Source organism: Convolutriloba macropyga, chromosome 6, assembly GCF_964194025.1.
Source record: "Convolutriloba macropyga chromosome 6, txConMacr16.3, whole genome shotgun sequence".
Taxonomy (NCBI): domain Eukaryota; kingdom Metazoa; phylum Xenacoelomorpha; order Acoela; family Convolutidae; genus Convolutriloba; species Convolutriloba macropyga.
Genome location: NC_134473.1, coordinates 40,826,602 through 40,851,924, shown reverse-complemented (window position 1 = coordinate 40,851,924; position 25,323 = coordinate 40,826,602). Strand labels below are relative to the sequence as shown.

Sequence of the window (25,323 nt, the reverse complement as noted above, 5' to 3'; positions counted from 1 at the left end):
CATTTGACTATGCGTGACTACAACAAAAGGGTTTCAGAAAAAAAGTCAGCTGAAATCAGACAAAAAATGAAAAAAGCACTCTTGCAACATATAATTTTTCATAGCCAAACGAGCAGACATGATGCAAAAGTTGTCGTTGGGTTCACCCGTGCTTACCACCCAGAGTATTTCAGTTCTGAACCTGAGTATCTCCATATTATCTTGTAAAACCAGTTCTGAAACAGCTCATTTACACTGAAAAAGTTGGTCATTATGCCCAGTAAAAAACCAAAACAGCTATTCAGACGGTTCAGAATAACTTCAGTTTTAAATTAGTAGTGTAAAAATTTCGAAAAAGTTGAAACATGCTGAGCATGTCAGATAAGCATGCTAAATGCATGCAAAATGCATGCATTTTGCTGTAACGACACGTTTCCAGTTAAAACAGCTACACACATACCACATACTGTGCGCATACTGCTACTTTCACTGATACTGTATATTTCGGGATCCGTCTAGGGCGCGTTCGGGGTGCGTTCGGTGTGCGTTCGGGGTGCGTTCGGGGAGCGTTCGGGGTGCGTTCGCATAATTGTATAACCAGAGCAGGTATATTCTCGATCTTCCGGGTCACTTAACAGGTGTGCTCACGATGTCCCGGGTCACTTTACAGGGGTATTTACGATGTCCCGGGTCACTATACAGGTGTATTTACGATGTCTCGAGTCACTTTACAGGTGTATTCACGATGTCTTTTACAATGCAGTGATGTTTTTGGGGTAAACCTCACCGTGTGCTAGAACTTGTAGTCCCTCAAAATTTACTTTCCCAAGATCGAGGGTGGTTAACTTTTCAGTCGCAACTTGTAGAATCTTTTGCTCTGAATTCTTATGAGTTTTAAACATTCTTACGTTTTTTACGTTTGTTCCTGACTTCGGTTGGTCTGGCGAATTATTTTGTTGTTCAGTAAGGGCGATCGCTTTGCCGGTTTTGTTTTTGATCTTTGAAAACCATCATATAACATTGTTGTCGGTTTCAGTCCTGGTCTGTTGAAAGTTCATGTTCCATTTCAACCCTAGTTGATTGATGGGCGCCATCGTCGCCGTTAAGGACATAGACTTTTGGTCCAATTTTGTAATTATTGTGTAAATTACTATCAAGTAAACTCTCCTTCCTTTACGTTTCGAACCACAGACCATTTCAGTCTTTGATTTCATTGCGGAATGTTATCTTGTGTAGAGTTCATAAATATACCAGATCAAGTCAGTTTATGCTTGAGATGTTTTGAGTGACTTTCCAGATCATGGTACCTTCACTGGATGGTACAAATGAAACACTAGTTTTTTCCCCTCCCTAACGTGGAGTGATTGGGTGTGCGGTTGTCCAAGATTGCATTCGTGATCATCTTGCAAACTTTGATCCACTCTGTCACAGATTCAACCAACGCGCGGTGTTTCCAATGGATTGAATTTTCAAATTATTACTTCTTCAGCTTAATAGCTTTTAATTTTAGCTTTCTCCCATGAATATTTTCTTTTCCGTGGGTACTCAAAACTTTTGCTGTTGTTGCTGACGATGTTCATTGGTGGCCAGGTGGTGCGATGAATCTCTAAACCTGACTCAGTGTCCTATGATTGCGATACTTCAATGTGTTCTGTTCTGGTTTTGAGGCAAGTGAGGAGGCAACACCAAGTATTACCCAATTATACAGCCACGTAAACACTCTTAATTCTCGTTATGATCAACATATGAAGAACTACTTTGTGTACAAATCCGCTTTAAAGTGTCCGTTCAGAAAAAAGACCTCTTTTTCTATATCAGCCAAACGCTGACATTTTTCTATCGTTTTTAGGTATTTGGACAATCTGACTCTGGCTTATCTATACGCTGTCATTATAAATTAAAATGAAAAATAAAATGGTCCTCCGTACAGTCCGTTGGTCACAAAGAGATAGCACATGGTTAATCTGCTTGATGTGTAAAATAAGTAGACTATTGCCATTTTGATCGGAGGGCTGTGTAAAAATAGTCTGAAAAGTGTCTGCCAGAAGTTATTTGCAATATTTGAAAACTGTTTGTTTTGCCGGAACAAAAGTTAGCTAATCTTTTTAGGAGAAGTAGGTATTCATTGCAGCCTATTGGTTTTCTCAAGTCCCTAAAAGAAAGCAATTAAACATATGATCATATTACAGTTAGATAAAAGAGGAAATCCAATCTTACCAAATAAATTCTCTTTTTGAAGCTCGTGAAAAAATTCCGTTTGACTGCTTATTGAACCGCATCCTCATCAGACGCTAACGTTGAAATAATGAGGTGAAGGTCATCTACTAACTGGAACAGCTGATTGAAGTGACGCAGAAAAATATCCAGTCTATCAGGGACGTTGTGGTAAAGCAATACCGCCACTAATATGTCCTCTGCACAGGAACTTGTATTTGGACAATTTTCTGTCTGATTTTCTTTACAGCTCACAACTTCTTGTTCAATCTTGGTTAAGTTGTTTCGAATCTGGCATGATCCCTGTAGAATTTTTGGCAACTGCAAATGAGATTGATTGTTGTTTGGCAGCTGTGAACTGATACAGATCTCTTGTTGCATGACGTCATAATACAATGAATCCGGGGCAAATGCAAGGCTCTGGCAGCATTCATTAATGGGGGGAGACGAACTCGTCTTCTAAAGAATACAGTATATTTTCCTTCGTTAGATACGTTACCCGGGTCGAATGTCCTCCCTAAAATCCTCCCATTTTGATGTAAGAATGGGGGGTAATTTGTCTGTGGGGGGTAAATTGATGTAAGAGTGTGGGGGTAATTTGTTCAGAGGAGTAAAATGATGTGAGAGTTGGGCTGCAATGGGAGGACTTTTAAGGAATTACCCCCCCCTGACTGAAATTGCCATGTAAGAGTGGGCTGCAATGGGCTGCAATTGGAGGACTTTTAAGGAATTACCCCCCATGACTGAAATTGCCATGTAAGAGTGGGCTGCAATGGGCTGCAATGGGAGGACTTTTCAGGAATTACCCCCCCCCCCTGACTGAAATTGCCATGTAAGAGTAGGCTGCAATGGGAGGAGTTTTCAGGAATTACCCCCCATGACTGAAATTGTCATGTAAGAGTGGGCTGCAATGGGCTGCAATGGGAGGACTTTTAAGGAATTACCCCCCATGACTGAAATTGTCATGTAAAAGTGGGCTGCAATGGGCTGCAATGGGAGGACTTTTAAAGAATTACCCCCTGACTGAAATTGCCATGTAAGAGTTGGCTGCAATGGGCTGCAATGGGAGGACTTTTAAGGAATTAACCCCCTGACTGAAATTGCCATGTAAGAGTGGGCTGCAATGGGCTGCAATGGGATGAGTTTTCAGGAATTACCCCCCCTGACTGAAATTGCCATGTAAGAGTGGGCTGCAATGGGCTGCAATGGGATGAGTTTTCAGGAATTACCCCCCCCCCCTGACTGAAATTGCCATGTAAGAGTGGGCTGCAATGGGAGGAGTTTTCAGGAATTACCCCCCATGACTGAAATTGTCATGTAAGAGTGGGCTGCAATGGGCTGCAATGGGAGGACTTTTAAGGAATTACCCCCCATGACTGAAATTGTCATGTAAAAGTGGGCTGCAATGGGCTGCAATGGGAGGACTTTTAAGGAATTACCCCCCTGACTGAAATTGCCATGTAAGAGTTGGCTGCAATGGGCTGCAATGGGAGGACTTTTAAGGAATTATCCCCCTGACTGAAAATGCCATGTAAGAGTGGGCTGCAATGGGCTGCAATGGGATGAGTTTTCAGGAATTACCCCCCATGACTGAAATTGTCATGTAAGAGTGGGCTGCAATGGGCTGCAATGGGATGAGTTTTCAGGAATTACCCCCCCCCCCCTGACTGAAATTGCCATGTAAGAGTGGGCTGCAATGGGAGGAGTTTTCAGGAATTACCCCCCATGACTGAAAATGTCATGTAAGAGTGGGCTGCAATGGGCTGCAATGGGAGGACTTTTAAGGAATTACCACCCATGACTGAAATTGTCATGTAAAAGTGGGCTGCAATGGGCTGCAATGGGAGGACTTTTAAGGAATTACCCCCTGACTGAAATTGCCATGTAAGAGTTGGCTGCAATGGGCTGCAATGGGAGGACTTTTAAAGAATTACCCCCCTGACTGAAATTGCCATGTAAGAGGGGGCTGCAATGGGCTGCAATGGGATGAGTTTTCAGGAATTACCCCCCATGACTGAAATTGTCATGTAAGAGTGGGCTGCAATGGGCTGCAATGGGAGGACTTTTAAGGAATTACCCCCCATGACTGAAATTGTCATGTAGGAGTGGGATGCAATGGGCTGCAATGGGAGGACTTTCAAGCAATTACCCCCTGACTGAAATTGCCATGTAAGAGTTGACTGCAATAGGGTGCAATGGGAGGACTTTTAAGGAATTACCCCCCCTGACTAATTTTGCCATGTAAGAGTGGGCTGCAATGGGCTTCAATGGGAGGAGTTTTCAGGAATTGACCCCCATGACTGAAATTGTCATGTAAAAGTGGGCTGCAATGGGCTGCAGTGGGAGGACTTTTAAGGAATTACCCCCCCTGACTGAAATTGCCATGTAAGAGTTGGCTGCAATGGGCTGCAATGGGAGGACTTTTAAGGAATTAACCCCCTGACTGAAATTGCCATGTAAGAGTGGGCTGCAATGGGCTGCAATGGGATGAGTTTTCAGGAATTACCCCCCATGATTGAAATTGTCATGTAAGAGTGGGCTGCAATGGGCTGCAATTGGAGGACTTTTAAGGAATTACCCCCATGACTGAAATTGCCATGTAAGAGTGGGCTGCAATGGGCTGCAACGGGAGGAGTTTTAAGGAATTACCCCCTGACTGAAATTGCCATGTAAGAGTGGGCTGCAATGGGCTTCAATGGGAGGAGTTTTCAGGAATTACCCTCCTTGACTGAAATTGTCATGTAAGAGTGGCCTGCAATGGGTTTAAAATGGTGAAAGAGTGAGGGGGTAATTTGTCCAGAGGGGTTAAAATAATGTAAGAGTTGGGCTGCCAAGGGGGGTAAAATGGTGTAAGAGTGAGGGGGCAATTTGTCCTGAGGGGGTAAAATGATGTAAGAGTTGGGCTGCCAAGGGGGCTAAAATGTTTTAAGAGTGAGGGGGTAAATTGTTCAGAGGGGGTAAAATGAGGTAAGAGTTGGGCTGCCAAGGGGGGTAAAATGGTTTAAGAGTGAGGGGGTAATTTGTCCTGAGGGGTTAAAATGAGGTAAGAGTTGGGCTGCCAAGGGGGTAAAATGGTGTAAGAGTGAGGGGGTAATTTGTTCAGAGGGGGTAAAATAATGTAAGAGTTGGGCTGCCAAGGGGGGTAAAATGGTGTAAGAGTTAGGGGGTAATTTGTCCAGAGGGGTTAAAATGAGGTAAGAGTTGGGCTGCCAATGGGGGTAAAATGGTGTAAGAGTGAGGGGGTAATTTGTTCAGAGGGGGTAAAATAATGTAAGAGTTGGGCTGCCAAGGGGGGTAAAATGGTGTAAGAGTGAGGGGGTAATTTGTCCAGAGGGGTTAAAATGAGGTAAGAGTTGGGCTGCCAAGGGGGTAAAATGGTGTAAGAGTGAGGGGGTAATTTGTCCAGAGGGGGTAAAATGATGTAAGAGTTGGGCTGCCAAGGGGGCTAAAATGTTTTAAGAGTGAGGAGGTAAATTGTTCAGAGGGGGTAAAATGAGGTAAGAGTTGGGCTGCCAAGGGGGGTAAAATGGTTTAAGAGTGAGGGGGTAATTTGTCCAGAGGGGTTAAAATGAGGTAAGAGTTGGGCTGCCAAGGGGGATAAAATGGTGTAAGAGTGAGGGGGTAATTTGTTCAGAGGGGGTAAAATAATGTAAGAGTTGGGCTGCCAAGGGGGGTAAAATGGTGTAAGAGTGAGGGGGTAATTTGTCCAGAGGGGTAAAATGACGTAAGAGTTGGGCTGCCAAGGGGGGTAAAATGGTGTAAGAGTGAGGGGGTAATTTGTCCAGAGGGGGTAAAATGATGTAAGAGTTGGGCTGCCAGGGGGGCTAAAATGTTTTAAAAGAGTGAGGGGGTAAATTGTTCAGAGGGGGTAAAATGAGGTAAGAGTTGGGCTGCCAAGGGGGGTAAAATGGTTTAAGAGTGAGGGGGTAATTTGTCCAGAGGGGTAAAATGAGGTAAGTGTTGGGCTGCCAAGGAGGGTAAAATGGTGTAAGAGTGAGGGGGTAATTTGTTCAGAGGGGGTAAAATGATGTAAGAATTGGGCTGCCAAGGGGGGTAAAATGGTGTAAGAGTGAGGGGGTAATTTGTCCAGAGGGGGTAAAATGAGGTAAGAGTTGGGCTGCCAAGGGGGGTAAAATGGTGTAAGAGTGAGGGGGTAATTTGTTCAGAGGGGGTAAAATGATGTAAGAATTGGGCTGCCAAGGGGGGGTAAAATGGTGTAAGAGTGAGGGGGTAATTTGTTAAGAGGGAGTAAAATGATGTAAGAGTTGGGCTGCCAAGGGGGGTAAAATGGTGTAAGAGTGAGGGGGTAATTTGTTCAGAGGGGGTAAAGTGATGTTAGAGTTGGGCTGCCAAGGGGGTAAAATTGTGTAAGAGTGAGGGGGTAATTTGTCCAGAGGGGGTAAAATGAGTTAAGAGTTGGGCTGCCAAGGGGGGTAAAATGGTGTAAGACTGAGGGGGTAATTTGTTCAGAGGGGGTAAAATGATGTAAGAGTTGGGCTGCCAAGGGGGGTAAATTGGTGTAAGAGTGAGGGGATAATTTGTTCAGAGGGGGTAAAATGATGTAAGAGTTGGGCTGCCAAGGGGGGTAAATTGGTGTAAGAGTGAGGGGATAATTTGTTCAGAGGGGATAAAATGAGGTAAGAGTTGGGCTGCCAAGGGGGGTAAAATTGTGTAAGAGTGAGGGGGTAATTTGTCCAGAGGGGGTAAAATGAGGTAAGAGTTGGGCTGCCAAGGGGGGTAAAATGGTGAAAGAGTGAGGGGGTAATTTGTTCAGAGGGGGTAAAATGATGTAAGAGTTGGGCTGCCAAGGGGGGTAAATTGGTGTAAGAGTGAGGGGATAATTTGTTCAGAGGGGGTAAAATGATGTAAGAATTGGGCTGCCAAGGGGGGTAAAATTGTGTAAGATTGAGGGGATAATTTGTTCAGAGGGGGTAAAATGAGGTAAGAGTTGGGCTGCCAAGGGGGGTAAAATTGTGTAGGAGTGAGGGGGTAATTTGTCCAGAGGGGGTAAAATGAAGTAAGAGTTGGGCTGCCAAGGGGGGTAAAATGGTGTAAGACTGAGGGGGTAATTTGTTCAGAGGGGGTAAAATGATGTAAGAGTGTGGCTGCCAAGGGAGGTAAATTGGTGTAAGAGTGAGGGGATAATTTTTTCAGAGGGGGTAAAATGATGTAAGAATTGGGCTGCCAAGGGGGGTAAAATTGTGTAAGAGTGAGGGGGTAATTTGTTCAGAGGGGGTAAAATGATGTAAGAGTTGTGCTGCCAAGGGGGTAAAACGGTGTAAGAGTGAGGGGGTAATTTGTTCAGAGGGGGTAAAATGATGTAAGAGTTGGGCTGCCAAGGGGGGTAAAACGATGTAAGAGTGAGGGGGAAATTTGTTTTGATGGGGCAATTCTAACAATTATTATTTATATATATATATATATATATATATATATATATATATATATATATATATATAGACTGTCAAGAGTTAGACAAGCATCGATGGTCTGGAGGATAAGGCGACGCAGTTGAGGGTACAGAGGTTGTGGGTTCAAGACTGGCAGTTTTCAGGTATGGGGGCTAAAACAATGTAAGATTGAGGGGGTAAAATGATGTAAGAATTGGGCTGCCAAGGGGGTAAAATTGTGTAAGAGTGAGGGGGTAATTTGTTCAGAGGGGGTAAAATGATGTAAGAGTTGTGCTGCCAAGGGGGGTAAAACGGTGTAAGAGTGAGGGGGTAATTTGTCCAGAGGGGGTAAAATGAGGTAAGAGTTGGGCTGCCAAGGGGGGTAAAATGGTGAAAGAGTGAGGGGGTAATTTGTTCAGAGGGGGTAAAATGATGTAAGAGTTGGGCTGCCAAGGGGGGTAAATTGGTGTAAGAGTGAGGGGATAATTTGTTCAGAGGGGGTAAAATGATGTAAGAATTGGGCTGCCAAGGGGGGTAAAATTGTGTAAGATTGAGGGGATAATTTGTTCAGAGGGGGTAAAATGAGGTAAGAGTTGGGCTGCCAAGGGGGGTAAAATTGTGTAGGAGTGAGGGGGTAATTTGTCCAGAGGGGGTAAAATGAAGTAAGAGTTGGGCTGCCAAGGGGGGTAAAATGGTGTAAGACTGAGGGGGTAATTTGTTCAGAGGGGGTAAAATGATGTAAGAGTGTGGCTGCCAAGGGAGGTAAATTGGTGTAAGAGTGAGGGGATAATTTTTTCAGAGGGGGTAAAATGATGTAAGAATTGGGCTGCCAAGGGGGGTAAAATTGTGTAAGAGTGAGGGGGTAATTTGTTCAGAGGGGGTAAAATGATGTAAGAGTTGTGCTGCCAAGGGGGGTAAAACGGTGTAAGAGTGAGGGGGTAATTTGTTCAGAGGGGGTAAAATGATGTAAGAGTTGGGCTGCCAAGGGGGGTAAAACGATGTAAGAGTGAGGGGGAAATTTGTTTTGACAGGGCAATTCTAACAATTATTATTTATATATATATATATATATATATATATATAAGACCGTCAAGAGTTAGACAAGCATCGATGGTCTGGAGGATAAGGCGACGCAGTTGAGGGTACAGAGGTTGTGGGTTCAAGACTGGCAGTTTTCAGGTATGGGGGCTAAAACAATGTAAGATTGAGGGGGTAAAATGATGTAAGAATTGGGCTGCCAAGGGGGTAAAATTGTGTAAGAGTGAGGGGATAATTTGTTCAGAGGGGGTAAAATGAGGTAAGAGTTGGGCTGCCAAGGGGGGTAAAATTGTGTAAGAGTGAGGGGTTAATTTGTCCAGAGGGGGTAAAATGAGGTAAGAGTTGGGCTGCCAAGGGGGCTAAAATGGTGTAAGAGTGAGGGGGTAATTTGTTCAGAGGGGGTAAAATGCTGTAAGAGTTGGGCTGCCAAGGGGTTAAATTGGTGTAAGAGTGAGGGGATAATTTGTTCAGAGGGGGTAAAATGAAGTAAGAATTGGGCTGCCAAGGGGGGTAAAATTGTGTAAGAGTGAGGGGGTAATTTGTTCAGAGGGGGTAAAATGATGTAAGAGTTGGGCTGCCAAGGGGGTAAAATGGTGTAAGAGTGAGGGGGTAATTTGTTCAGAGGGGGTAAAATGATGTAAGAGTTGGGCTGCCAAGGGGGGTAAATTGGTGTAAGAGTGAGGGGATAATTTGTTCAGAGGGGGTAAAATGCTGTAAGAGTTGGGCTGCCAAGGGGTTAAATTGGTGTAAGAGTGAGGGGATAATTTGTTCAGAGGGGGTAAAATGAAGTAAGAATTGGGCTGCCAAGGGGGGTAAAATTGTGTAAGAGTGAGGGGGTAATTTGTTCAGAGGGGGTAAAATGATGTAAGAGTTGGGCTGCCAAGGGGGTAAAATGGTGTAAGAGTGAGGGGGTAATTTGTTCAGAGGGGGTAAAATGATGTAAGAGTTGGGCTGCCAAGGGGGGTAAAACGATGTAAGAGTGAGTGGAGAATTTGTTGTGATGGGGCAATTCTAACAATTATTTTTTATATATAAATAAATATATATATATATATATATATATAGACCGTCAAGAGTTGGACAAGCATCGATGGTCTGGAGGGTAAGGCAACGCAGTTGAGGGTACAGAGGTTGTGGGTTCAAGACTGGCAGTCTTCAGGTACGGGGGCTAAAACAATGTAAGATTGAGGGGTAAAATGATGTAAGAGTTGGGCTGCCAAGGGGGTAAAATGGTGTAAGAGTGAGGGGGTAATTTGTTCAGAGGGGGTAAAATGATGTAAGAGTTGGGCTGCCAAGGGGGGTAAAACGATGTAAGAGTGAGTGGAGAATTTGTTGTGATGGGGCAATTCTAACAATTATTTTTTATATATAAATAAATATATATATATATATATATATATATATATATAGACCGTCAAGAGTTGGACAAGCATCGATGGTCTGGAGGGTAAGGCGACGCAGTTGAGGGTACAGAGGTTGTGGGTTCAAGACTGGCAGTCTTCAGGTACGGGGGCTAAAACAATGTAAGATTGAGGGGTAAAATGATGTAAGAGTTGGGCTGCCAGGGGGTTAAAATGACGTAAGAGTGGGGCTGCAATGGGAGGATTTTTTAGGAAAATGCAGCTCAAAACTCTTACGTCTTTTTGGGCTTCATTGGGCTTCCAATGGTGTAAGAGTGAGGGGTAAAAGACAAATTACCCCCCAACTCTTACATCGCTTTACACCCTTGGCAGACCAAAAAAGATGTAAGAGTGGGGGGTTAATTTGTCTTTTACCCCCTCACTCTTACACCATTTTACCCCCTTGGCAGACCAAAAAAGATGTAAGAGTGGGGGGTTAATTTGTTCAGAGGGGGTAAAATGATGTAAGAGTTGGGCTGCCAAGGGGGTAAAATGGTGTAAGAGTGAGGGGGTAATTTGTTCAGAGGGGGTAAAATGATGTAAGAGTTGGGCTGCCAAGGGGGGTAAATTGGTGTAAGAGTGAGGGGATAATTTGTTCAGAGGGGGTAAAATGCTGTAAGAGTTGGGCTGCCAAGGGGTTAAATTGGTGTAAGAGTGAGGGGATAATTTGTTCAGAGGGGGTAAAATGAAGTAAGAATTGGGCTGCCAAGGGGGGTAAAATTGTGTAAGAGTGAGGGGGTAATTTGTTCAGAGGGGGTAAAATGATGTAAGAGTTGGGCTGCCAAGGGGGTAAAATGGTGTAAGAGTGAGGGGGTAATTTGTTCAGAGGGGGTAAAATGATGTAAGAGTTGGGCTGCCAAGGGGGGTAAAACGATGTAAGAGTGAGTGGAGAATTTGTTGTGATGGGGCAATTCTAACAATTATTTTTTATATATAAATAAATATATATATATATATATATATATATATATAGACCGTCAAGAGTTGGACAAGCATCGATGGTCTGGAGGGTAAGGCAACGCAGTTGAGGGTACAGAGGTTGTGGGTTCAAGACTGGCAGTCTTCAGGTACGGGGGCTAAAACAATGTAAGATTGAGGGGTAAAATGATGTAAGAGTTGGGCTGCCAGGGGGTTAAAATGACGTAAGAGTGGGGCTGCAATGGGAGGATTTTTTAGGAAAATGCAGCTCAAAACTCTTACGTCTTTTTGGGCTTCATTGGGCTTCCAATGGTGTAAGAGTGAGGGGTAAAAGACAAATTACCCCCCAACTCTTACATCGCTTTACACCCTTGGCAGACCAAAAAAGATGTAAGAGTGGGGGGTTAATTTGTCTTTTACCCCCTCACTCTTACACCATTTTACCCCCTTGGCAGACCAAAAAAGATGTAAGAGTGGGGGGTTAATTTGTCTTTTACCCCCTCACTCTCACACCATTTTACCCCCCTTGGCAGACCAAAAATATGTAAGAGTGGGGGGTTAATTTGTCTTTTACCCCCTCACTCTTACACCATTTTATCCCCCGTGGAAGCCCAATGCAGCCCAAAAAGACGTAAGAGTTTGGAGCTGCATTTTCCTAAAAAATCCTCCCATTGCAGCCCCACTCTTACATCATTTTGGGCGGGAAAGTTCAATCCGGGTAATATCGTCGAAACACAATCCAGGATGATTGGTCGATAATATCAGAAAACTGATATTGTCCGGGGGAGGGTATAATTTCCCTCTTAATTACCTCGAGATAAAAATTAATTACACTCAAGGTCTTTTCAAACGTCAATCCCTGTACTTTTGATATTCAATACTGGTCGATCAAGGTAATTCGTACCCAATATAGCTGGTCTTTTCATAGCCAAGCCTAGTCGACCTATAGTCTTTCCGAAAGTAAAACAAGGGTATTCTTATAGCTAACCCAGTTGAGGTCCCAGACGGAATCTAGTATAACCAGACCGAGGGGGCGACGAACACGCAAGGGGGGGGGCGTCGCGCGTTCAATCTGGGAATAATTTTCGAACCTTTGGATGGGTATTTCTTACCAATTAATTTTTAAATTTAAATTTTTGTAATTAACTTGGTTATCATAACTATAGTAATTATTTCAACAGATCAGCAGTTCATTAAATCTAATTTCAACTGTCTATTTCAAATTTGCACGCCTGAGATGTTCGTTTGTATTCTCCCCACTTTGGTCAGGTAAGAATAAAAACTCGTGATTGAAGGATTTAACAAATTTTGCAGTTGTACTTTCAATGCAGTTGTACTTTCAATAAGATGTCTTTGAGAAAATTCGTTTCCTTCGGTGATTTTGAAGTTTCTCTGCTGATGTAAGAGGATAAAAACTGGTAAAATTATCTGAAGTCCCCACTCATTGGGTGACATTTAAACACAGAAGGGCTCCCCTCTCATAAATTGAGTCCAATATCACTTGAGGTTAGTGAGTTCTTGAACCGATTAATTGGTGCATTTTTCAGTTTCAAAAGCGCAGGATATTTCAAGGCACAAAAAAAGCACAAATGTTACCGGCGGACAGAGGAAGAGCTGATGTTGTAAGAATTTAGTTTTCTAGTTCAGTTTTGTCACATTTTTTATTAATTTTTGGGCTATGATCAATTTTGAAACAATTAGAATGCTAGGGACATCAAATTGACCGAAACAAAAATCAATCCAGATCGTATTCATTCTTATTTCTTTTTTTAATTCAGAATGTAAACTGATATGAATTGATGGAGGTTTGATTTTATTCATCGATTAAAGCATTTTAATCAGAAATAGATTTCGACCTATTTTTCTCAGGATTCGGTCTCTGACCAAAGACAGGTATTAGCGAAGCCGACGCGGTCGGGCACATGTGTCTCCGATCCGAGAGAGCTCACTGAATGTAAAGTATGAAGCATCTCTGACAAACTTTGATTATCAGTGGCCGGTAAACAAACAAAGCAGCCCCAGACAAAAAGTCCCAGACAAAACAATCCCAGACAAAATGGTTCAAAAAATAACAGAGAAAACAGTCCTGGACAAATTGGTCCAAGTTAAATCGCTCGTTAGGCAGATCAGAAATAAGTCCGAAAAAGCTTTGAAGTCTGTAAATCAAAAACAAAGTGGCGCAGTGGCAAGTGCTCTGGATGCATATTATGAGATTGCTGGTTCAGATCCAAGTCGGCATAAAAAATTGCAAATATAAAACTTGAGGCTTAATATGATCGGATTGTGGTAAAGATTGGGAAAAGTGTTAATATCCGGAGAACCCGACCATGGATTGTCGTGAGAGAAGGGAAATATAAAAAAGCTAGTTCATGATCAAAATTCTGCGAAAATCAGATCGCTTCTAGCGTTATTTTTAAACTTGAAAAAATTTGGTAGAATTCGATTGAATTGAATTACAGAATGAAGGATCACAATAACAAAAGCAACACCTGTTAGGTTTTGATAATATTACCGCAGCCTCTCAAGATTTCAATCATAATCTGATGTTGATAGTTTTGAAAAAGTTGCTTCACTTTTTGCGTAATTTGCTTTCTTTGGCCTTTGTGAGTTCTGACCGGCTGTTCTAATCGGAGTTCTTTTTTCGTCCTTGAATTTCACAATCAGTTTAGGTAGCGATGGATAGTTTGCATTAACTTGTTTCACAAAATTAGTGATTCAGCCTCCGACGGGGTTGTTTGTTTTTAAATAGCCTTTCCTTATGCGCTCGCAGCAAATCCAACATTCAATTGCAAATTGAATTTTCTGCCTTTGACCAGTAGAGTTGCATAGACCGATGTAATTGTTTCCAAAGTAGTTGATAAATAGCTCACAGTCCTCTGGGCAAGTTGACTAAAATTTTTCAAACGCAATAATGATATTTTCCACTGACAAGGTGGAGGACGCAAAATCAGGTTTGAAAGTTTCCATTCTACTCAAAGAATGCGTTCCAAACTGCAATTCTGAACTCGATTGTTACTCCTTTTGTTGCTGTCTGCTGTCGAAGGGAACTGAGCAGTTTTTGATAGCTTTCTTCTTTTTTTATGAGGAAGAAAAGCATACAGGAGAGGTAAATTGACGCCGTCAACAGAAGCGTGAGTTATATATAATTGATAGAAGACGTTTGAAGCTGTTGAGAATGTCCCACCGCAGAACCAGTCATCTGATTGCTCAAGCAAATCAATGGCTGGGAGAGTCGCAAAAATTATAATCCTTTTTTCATCTTGGGGCCCTGAACCATAAGACATAAGATTTTTACCACTATGTGCTATTTGTAATATCTCTGAAATCTGAAAATCTTTTCAGCGACGAGAGTTCACTCGTATGTAGGTCGTATTGTAGCGGCATTCTTTTGACTGTCCCTTGATTTGTGTCGTAGGCTGGAATATTTCTCTACCGATTTTTTTTTGGGCTTCAAATATTGTTTTGCGTGGAGTCTCGTCAGCCATTGTCAGACATGTGGAATTTTCTCTGTTCAATGTCTGCTGGATCAGGTAAATGGCTATAAACTGTGATAACTTCGATTTGTTCATTGCGTAGACTGACTCTGCCATTGCATTTTGTAGCACAGCAGCGCCAAGAAGATGCACTATCAGTAAGCTGTCGGTTCCTAATATAGCCAATGCTTTCAAAGACGAGCATTTCAGCTGTTTTGTTTGTCTGAATGAACTCTATATTAACCATTGGCGTCAAAATTTTGACGCAAAACACATTGAGGCACTCTTTTAAAATAAAATCTGTCATTGAATTTAACTACTAGTTCTGTGTCCATTTTTAATTCTTTGATTTATTAGTTCGGTTAAGCTTATTTGTCAGATTAATTTTCGTTAAGTAATACGTTGTGTCAGAATCTGTAAAGTTTCGGGACAGTTTTATCTGGAACTGTTCTGCCTGTTTTTGGGGACTGTTTTTTCTTGAACTGTTTTTTCTGGAACTATTTTGAAATTTAGGACTATTTTGTCTCAGACTGTTTTGTCCGGACACGCAAAGTCCAGATTAAACAACCAGTTTCTCATACCAGACAAATCCTGGGTAAACCATCCGAGGTCAATCTATCGTAGGACAACCTAAATCAGACTAAATAGACATCTCTCAAATCACTGTTACGACCAAACAGAACGTATCCAGACCTTAAGCCAGACCATGAGCCAAAAGAAACAGAGCATAGTCAACACTTGTTCAAAAACAGTCCCGAGGCCGGACCAACTTAACTACGGCCAAGAGTTAAAATCAAGCTTTTCAACTTCATCTTGACCTCTAATGGGATGAAGAACAATTTGATTTCCAAAATTGAAATTGGCGATTTTACTTAACAATATTTCATAAGAATAGCGGAGGTTGCTAAGAAATTCAACGCAAATATACATTTTCAGCAGCAGAGAAGACCGGCTATAAATGTCCGGACATGAGAGTTTTGTTCACTCCATATAAGTTGGCTCCGATATAAATTTCATTTAAAACTAAATACACAATGACAACTCGATAAGAGACACCGCAGTTATATACACTACTCTGGCTTTAATAAAATCTTTTTTGAAAGTACTACAGATAGGCGGTGTTTCGTCATGATGCTATGATTCGCGAACGTTTATAATAGAAAATAAAGTTGACTTTTCACGTAAGTAATTTACACAGACCAGCCAAAAAAATACAGCCATCCATCTTAGCAATTAATAGTTTTGTCAATAATAACAACAACAACAACAACAACAACAATAATAATAATAATAATAATAATAATAATAATAATAATAATAATAATAATAATAATAATAATAATAATAATAATAATAATGATAATAATAATAATAATAATAAGTTATATACACTACACTGGCTTTAATAAAATCTTTTTTGAAAGTACTGCAGATAGGCGGTGTTTCGTCATGATGCTATGATTCGCGAACGTTTATAACAGAAAATAAAGTTGACTTTTCACGTAAGTAATTTACACAGACCAGCCAAAAAAATACAGCCATCCATCTTAGCAATTAATAGTTTTGTCAATAATAACAACAACAACAACAATAATAATAATAATAATAATAATAAAAATAAAATTAATATTAATAATAAAAACAATAATAATAATAATAAAAATAATAATAATAATAACAACAATAATAATAATAATAATAATAAAAATAATAATAATAATAATGATAATAATAATAATAATAATAATAATAATAATAATAATAATTGTTATGCCGAATGGATTCCCGATGGAGGATTGACTCTGTTGTATTATCGAAGGTTGTTTGATCAACTCTTATGTCTATTGTTCTATCTCCCAACTCCGAATGGAGAGACTGGAAGTCTGGTTCTTGATTTATTAAAGAACGTGATAGCTCCAGTTGGAAAGGAGTCTATGTAATTAATTAACTAGAGAATGCTTTTATGAGCTTTGAGTATCTGTGATAGATTGTAATGATCTATTGTGAATTTGAATCTATGAATCACTTTCTGAAAAGAATTATCTTTAACACTTTATTCGGCCACGAATCGACTGTTCGTTATGACAGTTGTTTATCGTCTGCACTTAGCAGATGTGTTAACTTGAAACCACGTTATAATACCCGCCAAATCGCAGGCGTGAAAATGAGCAACTAACATAAACTCCTTTCGGAGACACAGTATGTACAATGCATTAATTATATAATCATAAGTGTTTATAAATACGATACTAAATACTTTTAAGTCTTTGTTGCGTAGAGTTTTAGATGATGCGGCTATACCGGTATCACATTCCCCCTCTGACAAAGAAATCCTGAACTAAGGGATTTCGTTTAGAATAGCGATGTCCTCATCGTTGAAGTCTGATATTGAGTCTGGGTTAGGCGAGGATGGGGGGTTTTATAAATGAGTGAGCTTGCTGGGCTGGATATTTTCTCCACTTGGAGTTGTTTTGGAGGGTTCTCCTTTAATGCTTCTTCGTTCTTGGTTTGAGTAGAGTGTGTGCTTGGTTGCATTTGAAGTTGTGAAGTGTTCTCCACTTGGAGTTGATTGATGTCAGTCTTTTGAGTGGATTCTGTTACGTCTTTTGAGTAATCGTTCGTGTTTTTGTCCGGGTTTCTTTCCGGCGTATCCTTTGTCTCGTGTGGGGTTGGTTCTGGTACATTGTTTGATCGGTCCAATGTTTGGTTTGGAGACGTGGATGAATCTAAATATATGATTTGTGGTTGTTCTTTGCATGGATTGTCGTTTATCAAGTTTGACGTGATGTTGTCCTGTTTCTTTGCGTTGAAGGCATAGATTTTCTCTGTTGCTGTGTCAATCTTTTTTGTTGAGATCGCAAAAGTCATATCCGGTGTGTTTGCATTATTATCGATGATCGCTTCGTTGTCTAATGTTGTTGTCGCAATGATGTTTTGATCGTTTTGCGTTTTGGGGCTTAATGAACTCGTTTCCATGAAGTCTTGTGCATCGCTGCTGGTTATTACTTCATAGGATCGTTCGTCGTGGGGCTCGGCTTCGACATTGTAAATTTTTATGGACTTTGGTTGTGGTACAGGGGTGTTGAATATCAAGAACGACCTATTGGACGTATCTGTGTCCGATAATGGTGTAACGTTTCTCCGTATGGAGATTTGTTCTTTGCTGTTAAGAATTGCAGCTTGTTTTGCTCGTTCATTGAAATTGGCTAATGGTGTGCTGTGTTTGGTCTTTGCTTTGTTGACTCCTTTTGGAGTTTTCGGGATTGTAGATTGTTGTTGTCTTAAGCCAGACCATGAGCCAAAAGAAACAGAGCATAGTCAACACTTGTTCAAAAACAGTCCCGAGGCCGGACCAACTTAACTACGACTAAGAGTTAAAATCAAGCTTTTCAACTTCATCTTGACCTCTAATGGGATGAAGAACAATTTGATTTCCAAAATTGAAATTGGCGATTTTACTTAACAATATTTCATAAGAATAGCGGAGGTTGCTATGAAATTCAACGCAAATATACATTTTCAGCAGCAGAGAAGACCGGCTATAAATGTCCGGACATGAGAGTTTTGTTCACTCCATATAAGTTGGCTCCGATATAAATTTCATTTAATACTAAATACACAATGACAACTCGATAAGAGACACCGCAGTTATATACACTACTCTGGCTTTAATAAAATCTTTTTTGAAAGTACTACAGATAGGCGGTGTTTCGTCATGATGCTATGATTCGCGAACGTTTATAAAAGAAAATAAAGTTGACTTTTCACGGAAGTAATTTACACAGACCAGCCAAAAAAATACAGCCATCCATCTTAGCAATTAATAGTTTTGTCAATAATAACAACAACAACAACAACAACAGTAATAATAATAATAATAATAATAATAATAATAATAATAATAATAATAATAATAATAATAATAATAATAATAATAATGATAATAATAATAATAATAATAAGTTATATACACTCCTCTGGCTTTAATAAAATCTTTTTTGAAAGTACTACAGATAGGCGGTGTTTCGTCATGATGCTATGATTCGCGAACGTTTATAATAGAAAATAAAGTTGACTTTTCACGTAAGTAATTTACACAGACCAGCCAAAAAAATACAGCCATCCATCTTAGCAATTAATAGTTTTGTCTATAATAACAACAACAACAACAATAATAATAATAATAATAAAAATAAAATTAATATTAATAATAAAAACAATAATAATAATAATAAAAATAATAATAATAATAATAACAATAATAATAATAATAACAATAATAATAATAATAATAATAATAATAATAATAATAATAATAATAATGATAATAATAATAATAATAATAATAATAATAATAATAATAATAATAATAATAATAATAATAATAATAATATTAATAATTGTTATGCCGAATGGATTCCCGATGGAGGATTGACTCTGTTGTATTATCGAAGGTTGTTTGATCAACTCTTATGTCTATTGTTCTATCTCCCAACTCCGAATGGAGAGACTGGAAGTCTGGTTCTTGATTTATTAAAGAACGTGATAGCTCCAGTTGGAAAGGAGTCTATGTAATTAATTAACTAGAGAATGCTTTTATGAGCTTTGAGTATCTGTGATAGATTGTAATGATCTATTGTGAATTTGAATCTATGAATCACTTTCTGAAAAGAATTATCTTTAACACTTTATTCGGCCACGAATCGACTGTTCGTTATGACAGTTGTTTATCGTCTGCACTTAGCAGATGTGTTAACTTGAAACCACGTTATAATACCCGCCAAATCGCAGGCGTGAAAATGAGCAACTAACATAAACTCCTTTCGGAGACACAGTATGTACAATGCATTAATTATATAATCATAAGTGTTTATAAATACGATACTAAATACTTTTAAGTCTTTGTTGCGTAGAGTTTTAGATGATGCGGCTATACCGGTATCACATTCCCCCTCTGACAAAGAAATCCTGAATAAGGGATTTCGTTTAGAATAGCGATGTCCTCATCGTTGAGGTCTGATATTGAGTCTGGGTTAGGCGAGGATGGGGGGTTTTATAAATGAGTGAGCTTGCTGGGCTGGATATTTACTCCACTTGGAGTTGTTCTGGAGGGTTCTCCTTTAATGCTTCTTCGTTCTTGGTTTGAGTAGAGTGTGTGCTTGGTTGCATTTGAAGTTGTGAAGTGTTCTCCACTTGGAGTTGATTGATGTCAGTCTTTTGAGTGGATTCTGTTACGTCTTCTGAGTAATCGTTCGTGTTTTTGTCCGGGTTTCTTTCCGGCGTATCCTTTGTCTCGTGTGGGGTTGGTTCTGGTACATGGTTTGATCGGTCCAATGTTTGGTTTGGAGACGTGGATGAATCTAAATATATGATTTGTGGTTGTTCTTTGCATGGATTGTCGTTTATCAAGTTTGACGTGATGTTGTCCTGTTTCTTTGCGTTGAATGCATAGATTTTCTCTGTTGCTGTGTCAATCTTTTTTGTTGAGATCGCAAAAGTCATATCCGGTGTGTTTGCATTATTATCGATGATCGCTTCGTTGTCTAATGTTGTTGTCGCAATGATGTTTTGATCGTTTTGCGTTTTGGGGCTTAATGAACTCGTTTCCATGAAGTCTTGTGCATCGCTGCTGGTTATTACTTCATAGGATCGTTCGTCGTGGGGCTCGGCTTCGACATTGTAAATTTTTATGGACTTTGCTTGTGGTACAGGGGTGTTGAATATCAAGAATGACCTATTGGACGTATCTGTGTCCGATAATGGTGTAACGTTTCTCCGTATGGAGATTTGTTTTTTGCTGTTAAGAATTGCAGCTTGTTTTGCTCGTTCATTGAAATTGGCTAATGGTGTGCTGTGTTTGGTCTTTGCTTTGTTGACTCCTTTTGGAGTTTTCGGGATTGTAGATTGTTGTTGTCTTTGGTTCTTTGTTGCGATTTGTAACAATTTGTCTCTTGACCATATTGCTCTTGGGTTGTTTTTCTTGGTTAGAGTATGTTTCATTTTGGTCTGCTTTGTGTTGGCTTTGTTGCTTGTTGGCTTGTTCGCAGATCCGGGTTTTTTATTGGAATCTTTGTTTCTAGTTTTCGTTGACCAAGGTGTTTCGTTGATGTTGGCCGTTGAACTTGAAGGTTCCGCTGGGTTGATTGTGCTGTTGATTGCTTCACGTGTTCTTTTGGTTCCTAGTGGTTGGTTCGTAGCTTTTTGCTTTTTGGCTTCGTCTAAACAGAATTTACGTATTTTTTCTTGGTTTCTTTTATATTCTCCAATCGTTTTACATGCCACCATATGAATTAATCTTGGTTTTTCGGGTATTGGCTTAGTTTCGGTTGCTATAGCAATGTCGTTTTTGCGGATTACTGTGTTTTTCCTTTGTGGCGTATCTATTGTTATAGTATGTGTTGTGTAGTTAGTTATAGTTCCATCTGGGATTATGGCCCATTGTGGTGCTAAAGTGTTTCTTGGTTCCTTAGTTTTTCTCGCTATGGATTTACGCGCGACGTTTTTTTTATTGTATATTATCTTAGTTGTTTTATCTCCGATGGAGAAATGTAATTCTGAGGGAGATATCTTACTTGGGGAGCTTCTGCTTAGTGGTAAGTTTTCGGAATCGTCCGAATCTATTTGCTGTGGGGCGGATGTGGGGTTTTCGTCTTGTTTATACTGTATGTCAAGTTCGTCCTCAGACCTCCCATCTAGTCTCCACATCTCTTCTTGTGACAATACATCGTGTTTGAGTGTTCGCTTGTCTAAACAACGACTTTTTAGTTTATGATATGATAAGTTTTTTATTGCTGGTTTTGTTAGCATGTTTGATAGTGCTGTATTTGGCTTTCTGCCGAAATGCGCTTCAAATGGAGTAATTTTTGTAGTTCTATTAGGTATGAGTCTGATATTTTCTATTATGTTTGCTAGGCGTGAGCTTAGACTTTCTGAGCTCCAGTTGGGATCAATATCGAGTACGGCTAAACGTCTTTTGATCGTTTGTATTAAGCGTTCGACCATTCATGTTCCTCGGTGGTCTCCGGCTGGAGCTAGTATCAGTTTTATGTTTTTGTTTTTACAGAATATATCAAATTCTTTTGCCTTAAAGGCTTGTGCCTGATCACATCTTATAGATCTAGGAATTCCATGAAATCTGCAATATTTTTCTAAGTAGTCTATCGCTGTTTCCGTGTCGCAGTTATGGAAAGTTTCCGCGTGCGGGAAACGTGATAGTCTGTCTACGGTTACTAGGATGTAATTGTTTTGTGTGTTATTCTTGTATGGAATTGGTCCTGCGAAATCCATTTGGATTTCTTCATTAGGCTCATTTAGTTTGGGTAGATCTCCCAATTGGTTTTTTGGAATTAAAGGTTTTAGGTTTTTACCTTTATCGATGCAGTGTCGGCAGGCTTTGGCTTTTGCTACAATTTCGGAGTGAATATGAGGCCACCATATTAATTTGGCTAACGCTAACATTCCCACTTGTCCCGGATGTTTGTGGTGAACTGTGTCTATAACGAGTTGTTTAAGTTTTTGGGGGATTACTAGGCGATTATCATATAGCAAGCAATTCGTCTCGGTAACTGATAAGTCTCGTCTAATGCGAAAGTATAGCGGATTTACTTTTTTGAGGTCGTCCCAATTTTGTGTTTTAACTAAATCAATGATTGGTTTTAGTTCGCGTTGTGAGGCTTCTGCAAGAAATTCTTCATTAAAGACTTTGTTAAAGTTTTCTCTATATAAAGGGGTTGGTAAGTCGTTATGCGCGTCGAATAAATTTTCGTGTTTGGACTGATCTAAAGGGTCAAGGCCTTTGCCTTTGTTCGAATTGAATTCCGTTTGGGTGCTACAACTAGTAAACGTTTTTGAATTGCTTGGTTGCTCCATTTGGGGTTTTGTTATTTTATTGGGGGCTCGAAATCTACGTTTAATAGGAATATTGAAAGTATCTTTGTTGGGGTTACGTCTTGTAGTTATGCCGACAATGTTTTTGTTAATAAATTTGAAGATAGAATTTGGAGTTAATGAATGTGAGTTAATAAGCGACTGATTTGTAAGCGTGTTAAGGCAAAAAGCGTTGTTTGTTTTGTTGCCTGTGTGTTTTGGATTAATTACGTCATTTTTGACTAGTTTTGTGTCTGTGTTCTGATTGGTTGAGCTAATCACTCCCTTTGGAGAGAATGAATTGTTCGCTCCATTTGGAAACAATGAATTTCTTGTTATGAAAAGTTTGAATTCTTCAATTGTGTTGATTACGAAATTTTTGTCTTCGTCAGTAGGTGGAATTGCTTCTCCTGTAGGATTCCTACTTAAGTAGTCGGCGAACCCCATGTTTTTTCCTGGAACATGTTCGACTGTGAAATGGAATGGTAGTAAACGATCTACCCAACGTGTTAATCTACTTTGATAGGTTTTGTTTCCTCTATTTTCTTTAAGAGCTGAAAGTAGCGCTTGATGATCTGTTTGGAGTATGAATTCCGTACCATATAGGTAGTATTTAAAATGTTCCATCGACCAGACTACCGCTAGTAGTTCTAATTCGTTTGTGCCATATCTTGATTCGAGATTATTTAGGAATCGGCTTGCGAATGCGATCGGTTTCCATATTTGGCCGATTTTTTGTTCAAGACAGGCACCTAGCCCTTTTTTGCTTGCATCGCATCTTACTCTTGTTTGTTTCGATATATCGAAATGTTTGTTTTCTGTTATTTGTTTTATTTGAGCTTTGATATTGTTGAATGCGATTGTGTGATTTTCTTTCCAATCCAGTTTATTTTGTGATTTTGTGTTTGCTTTTGATAGCAGGGGTTTTAGTGGTTCTGATATTCTTGCCAAGTTTGGTATGAATTTGATCAGGTGGTGTATACACCCCATGAAGGATCTTAATTGTTTAAGTGTTTTTGGGTTTTCGAGATTTATGATTGCGTCACATTTTTGTTTTGTTGGTGTTACTCCATTTGGAGTGACGACAAAGCCTAGCCATGTAATTTGTTCTTTCGCAAATTCGCATTTTTGTAGGTTAATAGCTAGGTTTTCGTTATTTAGTCTTTGCATTATTTTGTCTATTTCTTTTTCGTGATCTTCTAGTGTTCCTTTTGTGACTATAAGTATATCGTCTAAGTATGCGAATTTTGTTTTTATGTCATGAAGTGTTTTGTCTATCGTTTTTTGGAATGTGGCTGGCATATCTGTTAAACCATAGAATCCATTGATGAATCTATATGTGCCTGTGGCTTTTCCACCTATTATGTTGAAATTACAGTGTTTTTTGATGTTCTCATCTAATGGAATTTGACTGTATGCATATTTTAGGTCAATTTTGGAGAATAGATACTGACCTGGTTTGTTTTTTCTTTCTGAAATGAATACTGCTACCGAGTCCATAAGGTGGTCGATGCTTTGCATTTGATATTTGTTCTTATGTATAGCATCGTTTAGCTTTTTGGAGTCGAGAGCTATTTTTACTGATTTGTCTTTCTTTAGGGTTATCACCACTGGGATTATAAAGAGTTCGTCTGAACATTTGTCTAATTTTATAATTTGTTTTTCATCGATGAGTTTTTGAAGTTCTTGTTCCACTTTGTCGAGCAGATGGAGTGGAACTCTTCTTCCTTTGTGTTGGGACGGTGTGTATTGAGATTTAAATATCGATTTTGCGATGTGATTTTTTGAACGCCCCAATCTTGTACAAAGGTGTGGGTATTTATGGAATATCCACTTTATAATGTTTTTCTCCTTTTGGATATTTGTAATTGTATTAATTGTCTTACCGGGTTTTTTGTGTGCGCTGAGTGTAATTCCCAGTTTGGTGAGGATGTCTCTCCCCATTATGTTGTTCGTTTTATTCTCCACTACTAACACTTTGCAGTCTTTGGCTGTCCATGATCCTGACTGTAGATTAAGTGAGAGTATTCCTTTTATTTCTATATTGTTGTTTGTAAAACTTTTGTAGATTGTGTTTTCAGTATATTCTGAAATTTTTGCTGTTGGGATCTCCTTTTGGAGTTTTGTTGCTACGTCGATGTTCATGAATGACCGTGGGGAGCCTGTATCTGCTAGCCACTGCACTTTGTTTTGGGAGGTAGTCGTTTCTACCCAGAATTCTCCATATGGATCTTTATTTATTTCGTCATTTTTCTTTTGTACGAACTCCATTGGTTGGATTATGTTGATATTCGCCCAGTCTTCATGGAGTTCTTTTATATACAGGGCCGCCTCTGCGTCTACGCTTTCTTCCGTGTGATCATTTTCTTCCGATCCTTGCTTGATGTGTTTTACTCTTCTCGTTTGTTGTTGCTTAACTTGTGGATTTGTGTTGTTCGTTGGTCCACGTGGTGGTCGACTTTCTGGCATTTTGGCTGTACACAATGAAGTGTAGTGCCCTAGTTTTTTGCAAATTTTGCATTGTATTTGCCTTTAAAATCTCTTGTTGGTTAGCCTGGCCTCTTTCTCTATTTATTGCATAGTTTAGTGCCTGTTGTGGCGTTCTCACTTCTGATAGTAGCTCCATTTGGATGTTGGAGCTTCTCATATTTGATATAAATATATCTTTAACGAGATCTTCTTCGAGTTTCTCGAATTTACAGTGTGCTCCTAATTCACGGAGTCGGCTATAGAAGGTTTCGAGGGATTCGTCTGATCTTTGCATGGCTTTAAAACACTGGAATCGGTCGAATGTTGTGTTGCGAGGCCTTGTGAATGTTATAGCCAATTCGTGTACCAACTCGTTGGTTGTACAACGTTCTATTCTCGTGTGTGGGTTTCTCTGATGGTATGTTCTTGTCCCTTCTGCCCCTAGGGATAGATAGATTAGACTTTTGACCTTAGGTCTGCCTCGTCCCACGGAATTCTGTCTATCATCGGTCCTTTTTGCTCGATCTGTTTACATTCGTTCTCCCAGTCTACCTTTCTCCGTTCATTTCGTTGTTC

The 25,323-nt window shown here is 39.8% G+C and overlaps 1 protein-coding gene across 2 annotated transcripts in view; it reads right to left on the bottom strand.

Moving 5' to 3' along the window:
* LOC142340988 (uncharacterized) overlaps window positions 1-25,323 on the bottom strand; it is a 109,893-nt gene that overhangs the window by 60,672 nt on the left and 23,898 nt on the right. For both annotated transcript variants that reach the window (XM_075391794.1, XM_075391793.1), the window contains exon 2: window positions 2,197-2,652. In XM_075391794.1, the coding sequence (XP_075247909.1) occupies window positions 2,245-2,652 (408 nt within the window). In that variant the 3' untranslated portion in view covers window positions 2,197-2,244. The remainder of the gene's footprint in view (window positions 1-2,196; window positions 2,653-25,323) is intronic.